This window comes from Lagenorhynchus albirostris, chromosome 18 (assembly GCF_949774975.1).
Source record: "Lagenorhynchus albirostris chromosome 18, mLagAlb1.1, whole genome shotgun sequence".
NCBI classification, from domain to species: Eukaryota; Metazoa; Chordata; class Mammalia; order Artiodactyla; family Delphinidae; genus Lagenorhynchus; species Lagenorhynchus albirostris.
The window spans coordinates 6,583,365-6,596,706 of NC_083112.1; the positions used below are offsets into that span (position 1 = coordinate 6,583,365).

General features: G+C 60.9%; 2 protein-coding genes across 12 annotated transcripts in view; one reads left to right on the top strand and one right to left on the bottom strand.

Annotated features, from left to right (window-relative positions):
* The window catches only part of MTUS2 (microtubule associated scaffold protein 2), a 321,113-nt gene extending 319,615 nt beyond the window's left edge, over positions 1–1,498 (top strand). For all 3 annotated transcript variants that reach the window (XM_060129305.1, XM_060129303.1, XM_060129304.1), the window contains one exon: positions 970–1,498. In XM_060129305.1, the coding sequence (XP_059985288.1) occupies positions 970–1,183 (214 nt within the window). In that variant the 3' untranslated portion in view covers positions 1,184–1,498. The remainder of the gene's footprint in view (positions 1–969) is intronic.
* An 8,089-nt stretch (positions 1,499–9,587) lies between these two features.
* SLC7A1 (solute carrier family 7 member 1) overlaps positions 9,588–13,342 on the bottom strand; it is a 67,280-nt gene continuing 63,525 nt past the window's right edge. For 8 of the 9 annotated variants that reach the window (XM_060128925.1, XM_060128920.1, XM_060128919.1 and 5 more), the window contains one exon: positions 9,588–12,745. In XM_060128925.1, the coding sequence (XP_059984908.1) occupies positions 12,642–12,745 (104 nt within the window). In that variant the 3' untranslated portion in view covers positions 9,588–12,641. The remainder of the gene's footprint in view (positions 12,746–13,342) is intronic. The other variant, XR_009536706.1, reaches the window with a different exon arrangement.

The following is a 13,342-nucleotide window of genomic DNA, read 5'->3' on the forward strand; positions in this document are numbered from 1 at the left end:
CTCCGAGCCCTGAGGCTTCCCCACACAGGCTCTTGGCACTCCCCGCGCCGAGGGCAGCATAGAACACACCGCTCTGAGCACCCAGCCGATGCCCGGGCTCCGCAGAGCGGTGGGTCCCACCTTGGTGGAAATGAGTGACACCGGCCAAAGCCTGGGGCACAGCTGGGAGGTGACGGGGATATTTCTGGAGGAGGTTTTGGAGAGGCTGCCAGCTGGGGGTTCCTAGGCTAAAGAGAACCACCGTGTGAGCCGACGCCGAGCTCCATCGCTGGGGCCTGCGGCTGCTGTGCCAGTGCTGGGCCAGGTGGTCATGGCAGAGGAGAGCTGGCCCGGCCAAAGGGCAGCAGGGAGGGGACGCACCAACGCAGCTGCTCCCCAGGGACACTGCTTCCATCTTGGTGCTGCCTTCCTTGCTCGGAGGGCCCCAGGAAGGGAGATGGGGGGCAGACCCACTGCTGTCACGACAGAGGCACAGAACGCCTCGGTTCCTTTTTCATTTAGCATCCATTAGCCGCAAACATCAGCTAAGCATCCGTTACGCACCAGGCCTCAGACTGGGTGCCGGGCACTCGAGGAGGACCGCTCTGGGGCCTGTTCTCCAGATGCACAGACCAGAGGTGATGGCTGCCAGGGAGGCCTGAGCCAGGGGCAGGGCGTCCCACACCAAGCCGCACTTCCCGCTCTCTCTCCCGGCGGCTTCTGCTCTCTCCCCTGGCCCCCAGCGCCTCCCCTGACCCGGGCAGAGGGGCTGTGGGCAGATCGGCTGTTGGCGGAGGGTCTCTGGGAACGGATGTGTGGCAATCGCGTTTCAACCCCGCTTCTTGGTCCCTGGGGTCTGGCAGGACCCTGTTCTCCCCGCGGGCACCCACCACCTACCCCCTTCCCCTGCAACCCTCGGCCTTGCAGACCTCAGGTTAAGTGCCTTCCGGCGTGACTGCTGCTCGACAGTTGCCTGTTCTCCCCGTGCAGACAGCTGTCAGAGGAGAATGCTAGCCTCCAGGAATACGTGGAGAAAGAAACACAGGAGAAGAAAAGATTGAGCCGAACCAACGAAGAGCTGCTTTGGAAGCTGCAAACGGGGGACCCAACCAGCCCGATTAAACTGTCCCCCACGTCCCCCGTTTACCGAGGCTCCTCCTCCGGGCCCTCCTCTCCCGCCAGAGTCAGCATGACGCCCAGATGACGCCACCACGCTGCGGGTCGAGCTGCGGCGCCTGGTCCACGAGGGTTTCCGCCTCGAGGGAGTGGTGACCGTGGACCGGCCCGACTGACCCTGCGCGCATGCCCAGTAGCTGTGTAGCTGCATCCTAGGCAGAGTCCTTTTCTGATCCTCGTGTAAGACTGTCCTGGTACTGGCACTTCGGAAAGTGTAAATGGTAGCGTCTGATGTGCAAACGTTTGACCGTAGTTAGAGCCAAAAGAAAGAAACGCCAACTGTTCTTGAGCAATGAACTTTCACTGCAGAATATCAGGTTAGTTACAAATAGCTCAGTTTTGAATATCCATTGAATAATCATTGTGTACTGCACCGATATGTGTGTATATTTAGATATACGTATATACACATGCAGCGGTTCTGAATTGCATTTTTTATAACATGAAGTGCTGACATATTTTGGTGAAGGTCAGCAGTTTTCTAACTCGTGCCTAAGAATTATTGGGAAATGAAAATGCATTTCTATCTACCTTCCCAGGAATATTTCTACCCAAGATAGAAAAAGGAAAAAAAAAAAAAAGATACAGAGAAGCAGCGCCCTCCGACCTACCACCACGTGGTACTCTGTTCAACACCAGCACCGGCCGTTCACGAACGGTACCTGCCTTCGGAACAATCAGCTTCTTAGTCCACATGATGTGAGGTCACCATTACTCCATCCGCGAGTTTCAATCATTAATACTTCTGTCATGAGCGGATAAGGGGCAGCAGTGGGAAACCCGGAGGGGGTGAGGAGTTTGGCAGGTGTCACTCATGACAGTGGATCATCTATAGTCTTGTAAACACAAGTTCTGCTTTTTTTCCCTAAATGGCATCTTGGAATCCATCATTAAGCTCTTTCATCTTTGGGAAAATATGGAAGCACATGACCTTATAGGTTGAGGGTGAGAGTGACCTTGGAGTTGGCCAAGACCATTCACGCTCCATCCTCAAGAAGGAAGACCGCTAATAGGGTCTGTTTTCTGACTAAGCGTAGGGTAGGAAAGCGTACTCTGCCATCCTAGTTGCTTTACTCTGATGTGTTGCTGAAAATGGTCAACTCACCAAAGTATGACCCTCAGCCCCACTTCACTGGCACCCCCCTTCGGTCTGGTTCCGTAACCCAACCTCATTCCTGTACATTGAGAAGCTCAGGGGTTCCAGCAGGGGCTTCCAGAAATCCTGGGGGATCAGTTCCAAGCTGTGCTAGACCATCACATGGCCTCCCAGAAACCCAGGTGCATTTTCTGCCGGGTGATCGAGCAGTGCCACAGCTGACAGAGGTCCCGTCTCTGGCCCAGGAGGTTCTTCCAAACAGAGGAAGGAGCCCGGGAAACAGCCAGCCAGCGGTGGCTGGCTTCTGGACTGGCGTTTGGCTCTGAAACGGTAGAATTAGAACCTGAGAGGTATTCCTGTAGTGCTGTGGACGATTAGAAGCAAGACACACAAAAGAAAGCAGCGGTTTCAACAGTTGATATGGTGATGACAATGATGCCTTTGTTCACTGTTTGTGACGAAGACCCTGCGCTTTTCTCCCTAAGGCCCCTCAAAATGGTCCTGAGCACAGGACTGGCTCTGAGCTTATCCGAGGCGGGCGGCCTCATGTAGGGTTGCTTCGTGGGCCAGAGCCACAGAGCAGGGAAGAAACGGCCCATGCAAGGGCTTGGCTGGCCCAGAGCCCTGCCTGCTCTGTGAATACGGGGCCGGCGTAAAGACAGACCTGGTCTGTGTTCCTTGCGTGAGTCAAGGTTGGGCTTCCCGGCCTCGTGTACATCTCATTTCTAGCAAACCTCCAGGTGTTTGCCCATCCTGGGGACATACGCAGGAGTATCCACTGAAGAAACATTTTTTTCCTTTAGTGGCTCTGCATGATGCTGTGATGTTGAGTTGGGCCTCCCATTAGAGTAGATCATGCCACGTTGACGAGACACACACGTGTTTATTCTTCTAGCAGGCACACCTGCAGACACGATCGCTCAGCCCTCTGAACTGGGAGCTGCTTCCCTAACGGCACTTGCTAAATGCAGTTACGCAGCAATACAGACACCAGTGTTATGTTAGAATGGGGTCCAGTGTGTTAGCCTGTTGCAGTCAAAGTTGTGGTGGTGTTAGAGCGAAGCAGTCCCTCACCAGGCGACTGGAGCGTGGCTCTAACCAGCCCTGACCTTGGGTGCTTGAGCTAATTCCCCCCTTGCCCTGGCTTCATTTCCCTGTCATGGACGCCCATCTATACGGCTCCTATCCCAGAACCCGAGGGGTGGCGGCCACCGGGCCCCGTCTGTGCCTCTCCGGCCCCCACGCCGTTAGGCCTTGACCTCTGTCTCCCTGGCGTCCGCCTCCCAGGCCCGAGCTGCTGCCACGCGGAGATGCCGCAGCCTCCCCGCCTGCCACTCGCAGACCCGCGAAACCGCGCCAACCTCTTCCTGGCGCGTGGGACCCCGTCGGCGCCCTGCCCTCCCGCCGCCCGGCACACACCCGGCGAGGTTCTGGCGGGGTGGGACACCTGGTGGCCCTCTGAATGGGGTCGCTCGTTCCTCTTACGGCCCCTGCGGGTTCTGTGTTGCCGATTTGTGTTTGAAGCATATTAAAATGAACCCGAGGGACCTCTGTGACATGCACTTGATGTGACCGTTGGCCTGGCCCTCCCAGGCTGCAGGAGGTCCGGTGGGGTCAGGCAGGGAGGTCAGAAGGCCGGGCTCCCCTTGTGGGTGCGCCGGCTGGCCGTCACTGAGTCTCCCCCGCGTTGTGTGTGCGCCGACTGGCCGTCACTGAGTCTCCCCCCACCCCACCCTTGTGTGTGCGCCGGCTGCCGTCACTGAGTCTCCCCCCCCCGACCCTTGTGTGTGCGCAGGCTGGCCGTCACTGAGTCTCCCCCCCCCACCCTTGTGTGTGCGCAGGCTGGCCGTCACTGAGCCTCCCCCCGCCTTGTGTGTGCGCCGGCTGGCCGTCACTGAGTCTCCCCCCGCGTTGTGTGTGCGCCGGCTGCCCGTCACTGAGTCTCCCCCCCCACCCTTGTGTGTGCGCCGGCGTCTCCCCCCGCCTTGTGTGTGCGCCGGCTGGCCGTCACTGAGTCTCCCCCCCCAACCCTTGTGTGTGCGCCGGCTGGCCGTCACTGAGTCTCCCCCCCCCCCACCCTTGTGTGTGCGCCGGCTGGCCGTCACTGAGTCTCCCCCCCCCCACCCTTGTGTGTGCGCCGGCTGCCATCACTGAGTCTCCCCCCGCCCTTGTGTGTGCGCCGGCTGCCGTCACTGAGTCTCCCCCGCGTTGTGTGTGCGCCGACTGGCCATCACTGAGTCTCCCCCCGCCTTGTGTGTGCGCCGGCTGGCCGTCACTGAGTCTCCCCCCCCCACCCTTGTGTGTGCGCCGGCTGCCGTCACTGAGTCTCCCCCCCCCCCAGCCCTTGTGTGTGCGCCGGCTGGTCGTCACTGAGTCTCCCCCCGCGTTGTGTGTGCGCCGGCTGGCCGTCACTGAGTCTCCCCCGCGTTGTGTGTGCGCCGACTGGCCATCACTGAGTCTCCCCCCGCCTTGTGTGTGCGCCGGCTGGCCGTCACTGAGTCTCCCCCCCCCAGCCCTTGTGTGTGCGCCGGCTGGCCGTCACTGAGTCTCCCCCGCGTTGTGTGTGCGCCGACTGGCCATCACTGAGTCTCCCCCCGCCTTGTGTGTGCGCCGGCTGGCCGTCACTGAGTCTCCCCCCGCGTTGTGTGTGCGCCGGCTGGCCGTCACTGAGTCTCCCCCCGCGTTGTGTGTGCGCCGGCTGCCATCACTGAGTCTCCCCCCGCCTTGTGTGTGCGCCGGCTGGCCGTCACTGAGTCTCCCCCCTGCGTTGTGTGTGCGCCGGCTGCCGTCACTGAGTCTCCCCCGACTCGGCGGACTCAGGATCCCTGCACCCATCTTCCAGCCCGGATCCTTCAGCAGCCTTGCCCAGGCTTTGGGGGCTCAGCGGCTCTGCTCCGTCTCCCCCGTCCTGGGGAGGCCCGGGTGGGTTGGAGGAGGTTGGAAAAAGGACACGAGATTGAGGCCAGTCCCCTCACCATCAACGTCGAATTCAGACGTGGACCTATTGCTTCTACCCCAGAGTGAGCTCGGTCTGTCCTCAAGCCCGTCCCTTTGCACCCGGCTGGTCACAGAGCTCTCCTCTCAGAGCACTGGGAAAAGGCCCACCCGGCTTGGGGGCCCCGTGGGCACAGCACTGCCTTGTCATGCGCTTTCTCATGCCCTCGGGGTTCTCGGGGGCCAGGCCACTCCCTGAACCTAAACACGCTCACTTCCCCCACCAGGGCCTTCAGCCTCGGGGCCTGCCCTGCCTGGGGTCGCAGGCTGGTTCCCTGTGGGGTTTACAGGGACCTCCGGAGACTCCAGCCACTCTGCCCTCCCGAACCACTGCCGGACAGGAGCCCCTTGGCAGGTGATAGGGCCCCTTGAGTTACTCCGGACCCGCCAGCACCACTGCCGGACCCCCTGGGTCACCCACGTGTCCAGGTTATCGGCGACGGCTGCTATTCATGATCTGCTTGTCGACCCGTCCCCACCTGTTCGTTTTTTCTGGGGTCTTGTGCCACCACCTTTATCATACCCACCCTGCGTTGTCCTCCCCGTCAGCACAGCCGCTTAACAGAGGGGCGCTGGCGCCCGGCCCACGGAGGAAACCAGGGTGGAGGGGCCTCGCATCCGTGGAGAGCTGTGTCCCGCACAGCTGTCTTGCCGTGGCAGAGAGCCCTTTGAAGTCAGCGCTCGGTCCCCGCTGTGCCAAGGGAGGCCACGGCCGGCTCTCCCTGCCTGTGAGGCTGGAAGGAGTTGAGGAGAGCGAAGCTCAGGTAGAAACCGGGGGGCAGGGCGTCCCACCCGCTGCTGGAGGCTGTTCTCACTCCGTGGCTGCATCCTCGAACGGGCACCCTCGCATCGCGTCCCTGCATCCCTTGTAGGCAAGAGGCAGGGTCCTGCCCGCTGGGGAGTTTGGGTCAAATGCTCTAAACAGTCACCACCACCATCACAGGCTAGAGCTCATTCGCTTAAGTTTGCTAAATTTTTTTTTTTTTTTTGAACCTGTCTTCTTTTCTCAAACCTCTTTAAAAACAAAAGCAGGACACCTCGGGTTTCTTGAACGCCCAGCTCTGTTCCTTCCCCCTCAGCATGGGGGACATGCAGGCGAATTTGCCTCCCTCACCAAGTCTGGGCGAGTTTTCCAGAGACAGCACCACGCGGGATAAAGTGCGGTGCAGCCTAAGCTGGGCCCTCCCGTCCCTGCGGGATGCCCGGGTCCCTCCCCACAGACAACCCGGACAGGCTCAGCTGCTGCTGTCTTTCACCTGCACCCAAATCCACGTAGCAAGGGCTGCGTTAGCAGACGCTCAACAAGTAACCGCACGGCTTCAAGGAGTAAAGATGTAAAGCGTCCGTGGGAAAGTCCGACCGCGCAGCTTCTCCCGGCTCCGCACCTCAGTCCTGAGTGCCCGCGGATCGATGAGGAGGAGGCCAGAGCTCACGTCATCAGCGGACGTACCACCTGCTTTATTCCCGAAGCCTCTCTCACATCGCATTTTTTCTGGCCGTATTTATGGCTTGGTGGACAGGCTTATACAGTAAAGCGAAACGATGCCCCTTGGAAGAGGGGCGGACAGGGCTACCCCGGGGAGGTGTCCCCGCCCTCCCGGCCGTCTGGTGGCTGAACAGCACCCCCCCCCCCCAGGAGTCCGTGAGATTCCTCCCCTTTGCGGAGGCTGGGCTGTCCGTCTGACTCACCAGACGTGTTTCATCACCAACTTGTGCCCCAGGTAACTCCCCACCCCCAGGCCTCCGCCCTCCCCCCCCCCCCCCCCCCCCCCCCGCCCCGTCAGGGTTTCCTAGAAAACTGCCTGGAAGCCTCGCGGGGGCGCTTCAGGCGCCCGCCCGCACCGGCCGCTAGGCGGCAGTGTGGCGCCACGGGACTGGCCGCACCGCGCCGAGGCGGGCTCCCGGGAAGACTTGCTCGGGGGCGCCCGGGGAAGCCGGCCCGTCTACAAGTCGGGGTCTGGGCTCACGGGCGCCTGCCAGTTGTCACAGATCGCCTTGGGGGCGGGGGAGGGCGGGGCGGCTGAGGGCAGGAAGGGGCACCCTGCCTGCGTTCGTCCCCGCAGAGCCCTGGGGAAAAGGAGGGAAAGCGTCCACGCGGTCCAGGCCTGGTGGGTGGTTCACCGCGCGGCCGACAGATGCCCCTCACGTCCCTGATGCTGAGCGTGCGGGGCCGGCAGCAGACCTCCCAGCGTGATCACGCCAAGCCTCAGGGCCTGGGAATTCAGGCCCCCTTGACTGCGTGTGCCTCCTGTGTAAGCAAGCGCTTCCTTTCTCAAGCGGGGCGGGGGGTGGTGAGAGATCAAGGATTATGAGAAGAGCTACAGCTACAGCCCTCCCCATACCCTCCCGCTCCTGCGCGCACCCCACCCTCCAGATGGGTGGCGGGCGTGTGGCGGGCAACACAAGGCCAGTGCCCAAGGCAGAGGGGTTTGCTGCACTGACACCCAAGTCCTGCAAACGAGCAGCGTCATGCCCCGCAGACCCACTGGCAGGAAGACCTCTGGGCCCAAACCCAAGCCAAGTCCGGAAAAGAGTGCAAGGTGGGGAGACAGCATCAGAGGATCCTAAATGAGGGTCGAGGGGGTTCCCTGGCCGAGGCGCTAAAGCCGGAATGAGGATTTCCACCAAACGGCTGAAGGAGAACGAGGCAACGCGACATCCTTCCGGTTGTGGGGAAGCAGGCAGATTCTCAAGAAGCAAAGAACAGGATCTGAACTCCCTGCGGGGCACCCACCCCGGGGCACCCACCCCCTCCGCCCCCCAGAGCTGCCGGAATTCCTGAGGTCACACTGAGCACGCCCAGGCCATAGACGGAATTTATTAGGATTTGCGGAAGCATGAGAGGATGTACCACAAAATAGCCTGACTTTACAACATGAAGTACGGCATCAATGCACAGTGTTGTCAGCAAAACTGGGATACAGAGCAGAGGTTCACATTTTTTAAAGGCGATGGACAACATCTACTCTTGCCCTTAAAATAAAAACGGGTGGGGGGGGACCAGCAGAGGCCAATCTGATTTGCAGTTAGCGTCAGAATCTAAATCTAGTATCACAATTATAAGAAACTATAAGAAAACTATTAGAAAAATAGAACATCAAACAAGCAAAAATATTATACAATTTACATAATAAAAAACACAATTCTCTTAATAATGGCTCCACGTTCAGTAGAAGAAAGGGTACTGAAGAAACCACAGCTCTTCAGGTTTGATTATAAACCAACCCTCAAGAAGACCATCACCCTTTGTGCTCCTTAGACCCATCAATGCTGAAAGGCACAACGTACGCAGGAAACTTATCTTAAATATATAACTTCTCCAATGGGAAAATAAGTCCCAAACTTAAAAAGTTTGTCATCAAGAAACACAAAATCATACACCTTGTTAATAATTTAACAAAGTCTGAATGCATCTCCCCAGCCCTCCTCCCCGACTCTGGAGAAATCCCATTTGGACTTCAAGCCAAGGTCTTCCATCTCACGGGGGTTTTCAGCAGTTCAACACATTTACAAGGTGGGCCGGGGGGCTCCGGAGAACTGCGCCCCCAGACCCTTGGCCAGTCCACGCCCCCCTTGGAAGAGCACTGCCACCCAGCGAAGCAGTGGGCACAGAAAGACTGGGCCATAGTGATGAACGGGAAGGTCAGTTGCCTTTTTTTTTCTGACTTAACCTCCCATTAGGTATTGTAACTACGATGACGAGATACAGAATGTATGTAGCTTCTTGCACCACTGGACCAATAAAGCATTTCATTACCCAAAAAAGTCCACAAGAGTCTGATAAAATGTACATCTTGCTCTCCCTAAGGAGCCTCACATACAATACTCTCATTACCAAGGCCAACAGATGCATTTTAAATTACACCTAACAATCATGCACAACATATATTCAGTTCCGTCTGAAGTTAACTCACACAAGCGTCACACACCTGCGCCCAGAGTCCGGCCATGCCTCTCCATCCATCCTACAACACTCGGGCCACCGGGCCCGGCACCAAGTCCCCTCCCTCCTGTCTCCACGGGGCTGGTTCTCGGGTGCCAACAGAACAAGCGGCTCTTAATGCGTCAAGGCGGGGCATCCAGGTCAGGAAAGACAGGTCCCAGCATGAAACCAGGCAGCTTTTCTCCAGCAACGAGGCCCCGTCAAACGCCCGTGGGCTCGCCGACAGTCTGGGTGGGGCCGTTAGGAGACGTGTCCACACACCCGACGCTGACAGCTCTGCCTACAACGTCAGGCTAGACGCCATCCTAGGCGGGACGGCAAGACCTGTCAACTCGCCCTGCCTGCCTGGAGGACGAGGTGGAGGAGAGGAGGCCAGGTACAGCCCCGTTCCCCCCCCCCCACCGCTGTCCGCCCCCCTGACGCCATGCACAAAGCACAGCAAACACGTCGTGAGGCTCCTGCTGGGCCCGCGCCCCTCTCAGGTGTGAACAGATGTGTCAGAGGTGGAGAAGGGAGTGCCGCGGGCCCGGGGGCTCCGGGTGGGCACAGAAGCCTCCGCAGTGCTGCAGTCGCCAGTGGACACGGCAGGGCAAGGCCCGTGGTGTCCAAACTACACGGAACCAGGAAGCCGACCACCTGATGGACACGGACTCAACGGAACAAAACCTAGCGTGGGGGAGACACAAGTGACCCTGACGACAGTGTAAACTCTGCAGCTTCTGCAAGTCGGCCTGGAAAGGTGCTCCGTCCCGCGGCCCTCTGGGTTTGTAAAAGCAAAGCCGGCCCAAAGTCGGGCAGAGGAGATGCGAGCAGGTGAGCCGGGGGCCGTGCGGAGGCTCGAGCTCCTGCCCGAGGCCCCCATCCCCCACCCCGGGGCGGGGGGTGGCTCGGGGCCCACTGCCTCTCCGGAGACCCCGCACCCCTCACTCTTTGGCACAGGTCCCGGGGACCCCGCGTGGGTTTTCACAAGGCCGTGGACACGCAGGGAGGGGGTCGCGGGCGGCAGGAAGGGGCGCTTCCCCATCACAAGCGGGTCTTTCCAATGTGACCGTTTGGGGCTGGTGCACAGATAAAAGGAGACGCGGTAGCCCCGAAGGGCGCGTCACTGGAAATGTGGAACTTCTGACTCTGCAGGAAAACGTAGCCAAGCCGTGGAACCGAGTGCGGGAGGGGCTGGGATGTGAAACCGTCGGGAACTTCCGGCAGTTACTTTTGGCCGTGTGTCTGTGTCCGTGTGTCTGTCTGGCAGGTCTCTGTGTGTACGTGTTTGTGCGCGTGTCCAGCTCAGGGCCAGGAAGGAGGGGTGTGATCAGAAGGCCCACTGACTTCGGAGGCGCCGCCCCACGCACAGAAGAGAAAACCCTCGGCAACGGCACGAAGACCCGCTCTCAACAGGCCCCGTCCCGGGACCCCAGGTGCTCTTTCCGGGGGGGAGCGCGGGGGCCTTCTCAAGGCAGCCACTGCCCTTCTGCGCGGCGCCTCGCGGCTCTGGGTGAGGAAGGGGACCACGTGTCAGGACGCGCTCGCCCCGTGAGATGCTGAGACACACCTTCTTGGCTGGAGAGCCACGAGCGCTGCTGGCGGAAACATCAGTCGTGCAGTCTGCTGGGGGGCGTCACATGGGGAAACGTCAGCCAGAACGAAAAAGGGAAAGAACACCTCAACCTGCCACCTTTCTGGGACACCCTCTCTCCCTCGCGCTCTCTGCCTCTGTGGAAAAACAGCAGACATCACGCAAACCAACGGCCAAGAGGCCCCAGAGGACGGCAGACACCAAACCCCACAAAATACGTTACTATTTATCACAATGTTGTACCAAGCAAAGCACCAAGCTACATAAATTAAATACCTTTCTTTGGAAATCCAAGCTTTGGGCTCTTACAGTCCTCCCGCTGGAAGATTCACAAGTGACACTGAGAATAAAGCTTCCATGAGCGACCAGAGCGGCCACCAGAGCCTAGAACGAAGGCCGACCCTGCCAACTGGCTGCTTCACTCATTCTTGCATTTTCCTCCAAGAACTTTTTGGGGCAGAGGGAGAAAAGCCGAGTGCCATCAGTTCATCAGGCTTCTTTCTACCAGGTTTGTGACAAAGGCCAGAGTGAGAGGATATGGGGAGCGGAGCTTCCAAAGCAGCGTTTACACTTCCCGTGGAGTCCAACACGCCTGCCCCTCACCTGCCAACACGGGCCCTTCCGTCTACTGAACTACACTCTCTCGGGAAGGCAGACTTGGCCCGGCTACCAGAAGAGTCCCCAGGGCCTCGGGAGGGAGCGCCGTGTGCACAGGGACACACGGACACCGAGGCAGGGGTGCGGGGCAGGGTCACCGACCCGCACACAAACCCGCAGCGTCTGGACGACACACACCCACACGAGAGGCACAGTAACGTGACCCCAAACCGTGTCACGTGCAGACCCCGCACCCTGGACAGTTCGGGGTGATCGCTCGGCCGTGTGCCGCGACACTGTTAAGCGCCTGCTGAGTTCAGTGGAGTGACCGATTCACAGCGGCAGACAGGAGGACTCCACGTGAGGATAAGACACGAGAGGGGCCAGAAGCAGCTGCAGGGCCACGCCGTCACTCAGGATGAGCGGACGCCGGCCTCGGAGACCTTGAGACCCAAGAAACCGACCTCCGAGCGGCAGAGGACGACTCAGGGCGGAGCCAGGACCACAGAAAGCGCTGTTCTCCGCTCGGCTCACTCGAGGCAGGTCCTACAGAAATAGTGTCACATTCCAGTTACTCAGGACTCGGCCGGCGCTGAGAGGCGCCAGAGCAGCAGGGACCGGCCCGGGGCCTGGGCTGGCGGCCGCAGGAGGTCCGGGTGGAGTGGCCACCGCCCTGGCCCCGCGCAGAGCCCGGTCCCGTGGCCCGAGTGTGCAGTGTGCGAGGGGGGCCGGAGCCCCTGCCTGGAAGGAGGGGGGGTGGTCACAGTCCTCACGGGCCCTCCGGAGACAGCTCAGCAGAAGCAGGAGAAGGAGACCGTCTAGTTTTCCTTCCTAAGTACACGCTGTCCTCAGGCTGGGGGCGGCACAGCTGGGCACAGACCGTGTCGCGGTGCTCAGCTGGCATCTGGGGCGGCTGTTCGGGGCTGGGCGGGGAGGCGGGGACTGGAGTGTCCAGCACAGTCCCTGGAAGGGAGGCCGGACCGCTCAGGTGATGAGAGGAGGTGACCTCCATTCTGCCCAAGGCCGCAGCAGCAGGGGCGCCCGGCCGGCGAGGAGAAGGGCTGCTGTCTTGCTCAGAGAGAGGCTCAGAGGCAGGTGGGCAGCCTCGGCCCCGCGGCCCCAGCTGGGAGCTGCCAGGTGATGGGCCCGGCGAGCCGGCCTGAGCAGGGCACGCAGGCCGCGGGCCGCCCCGTCGCGGCACTGTGCTCTCTGGGTGCGGGCGGGTCCCGTGCACGCGCAGGGGGGGCGAGGTGCTGCCGGGGCCTTGGGGGCAGGGCTGTGCGTCACTTGCAATGGTCCAAGTGACCGTCAGGAGTCCTTGCTGGGTCGGCGGCCAGGGACGCCTCCTCGCTGTGCCAGAGACCGTAGCCGAAGTAGATGAGGCAGCCTGCGGGCCGGGGGCAGAGACCGGTGTGAGTGGGCGCCGTCGGGTCCGCGGCGCAGGCCCCGCAGCAGCCTCTGCAGGCCGCCCCGCCGGGAGGCCTCGGCAGGTGGCGGCCCCAGGCAGGGCCCCCGTGGAGGAGGGCGCGACTCATCGTGCAGGGTCGCCTCTACGCTCGGCAAAGGCGCATGCTTCTGGGCAGCCTCAGGCCGGGGGAGCGGCTGGGCTCGGGGCCCCGGGGGCGGGGTGGGCGCTGGTTCCACAGCCTCATCTGCTGCCCACCTGGCGGGGTACCCCGCGGCCGCTGGTGGGGGGCCAGGACAGACCCTGCAGGAGCCACGCTGTCCCCGCCACGGCGGACTTCCCAGGGCACTAGGGCTCCCCAGGCGCTTCGCGCCGTCTGTACAGCCCTCGTTCTCCCTACCTGAGTGACTTAGACATTCAGGTAGCCCGGGACTGCGTGCAACCCGTGAATTTAGTCATTCCAGTGAGTGTCAGGGGCCACAGAGGTCCGTGCTCCTAACTGTCCCCCCACCCCGGGGCCACCTTCGTGCCAGTGACACAGGAGAGCAGGCCTTGAAGGGAGGACCCGGCCACCAAAAG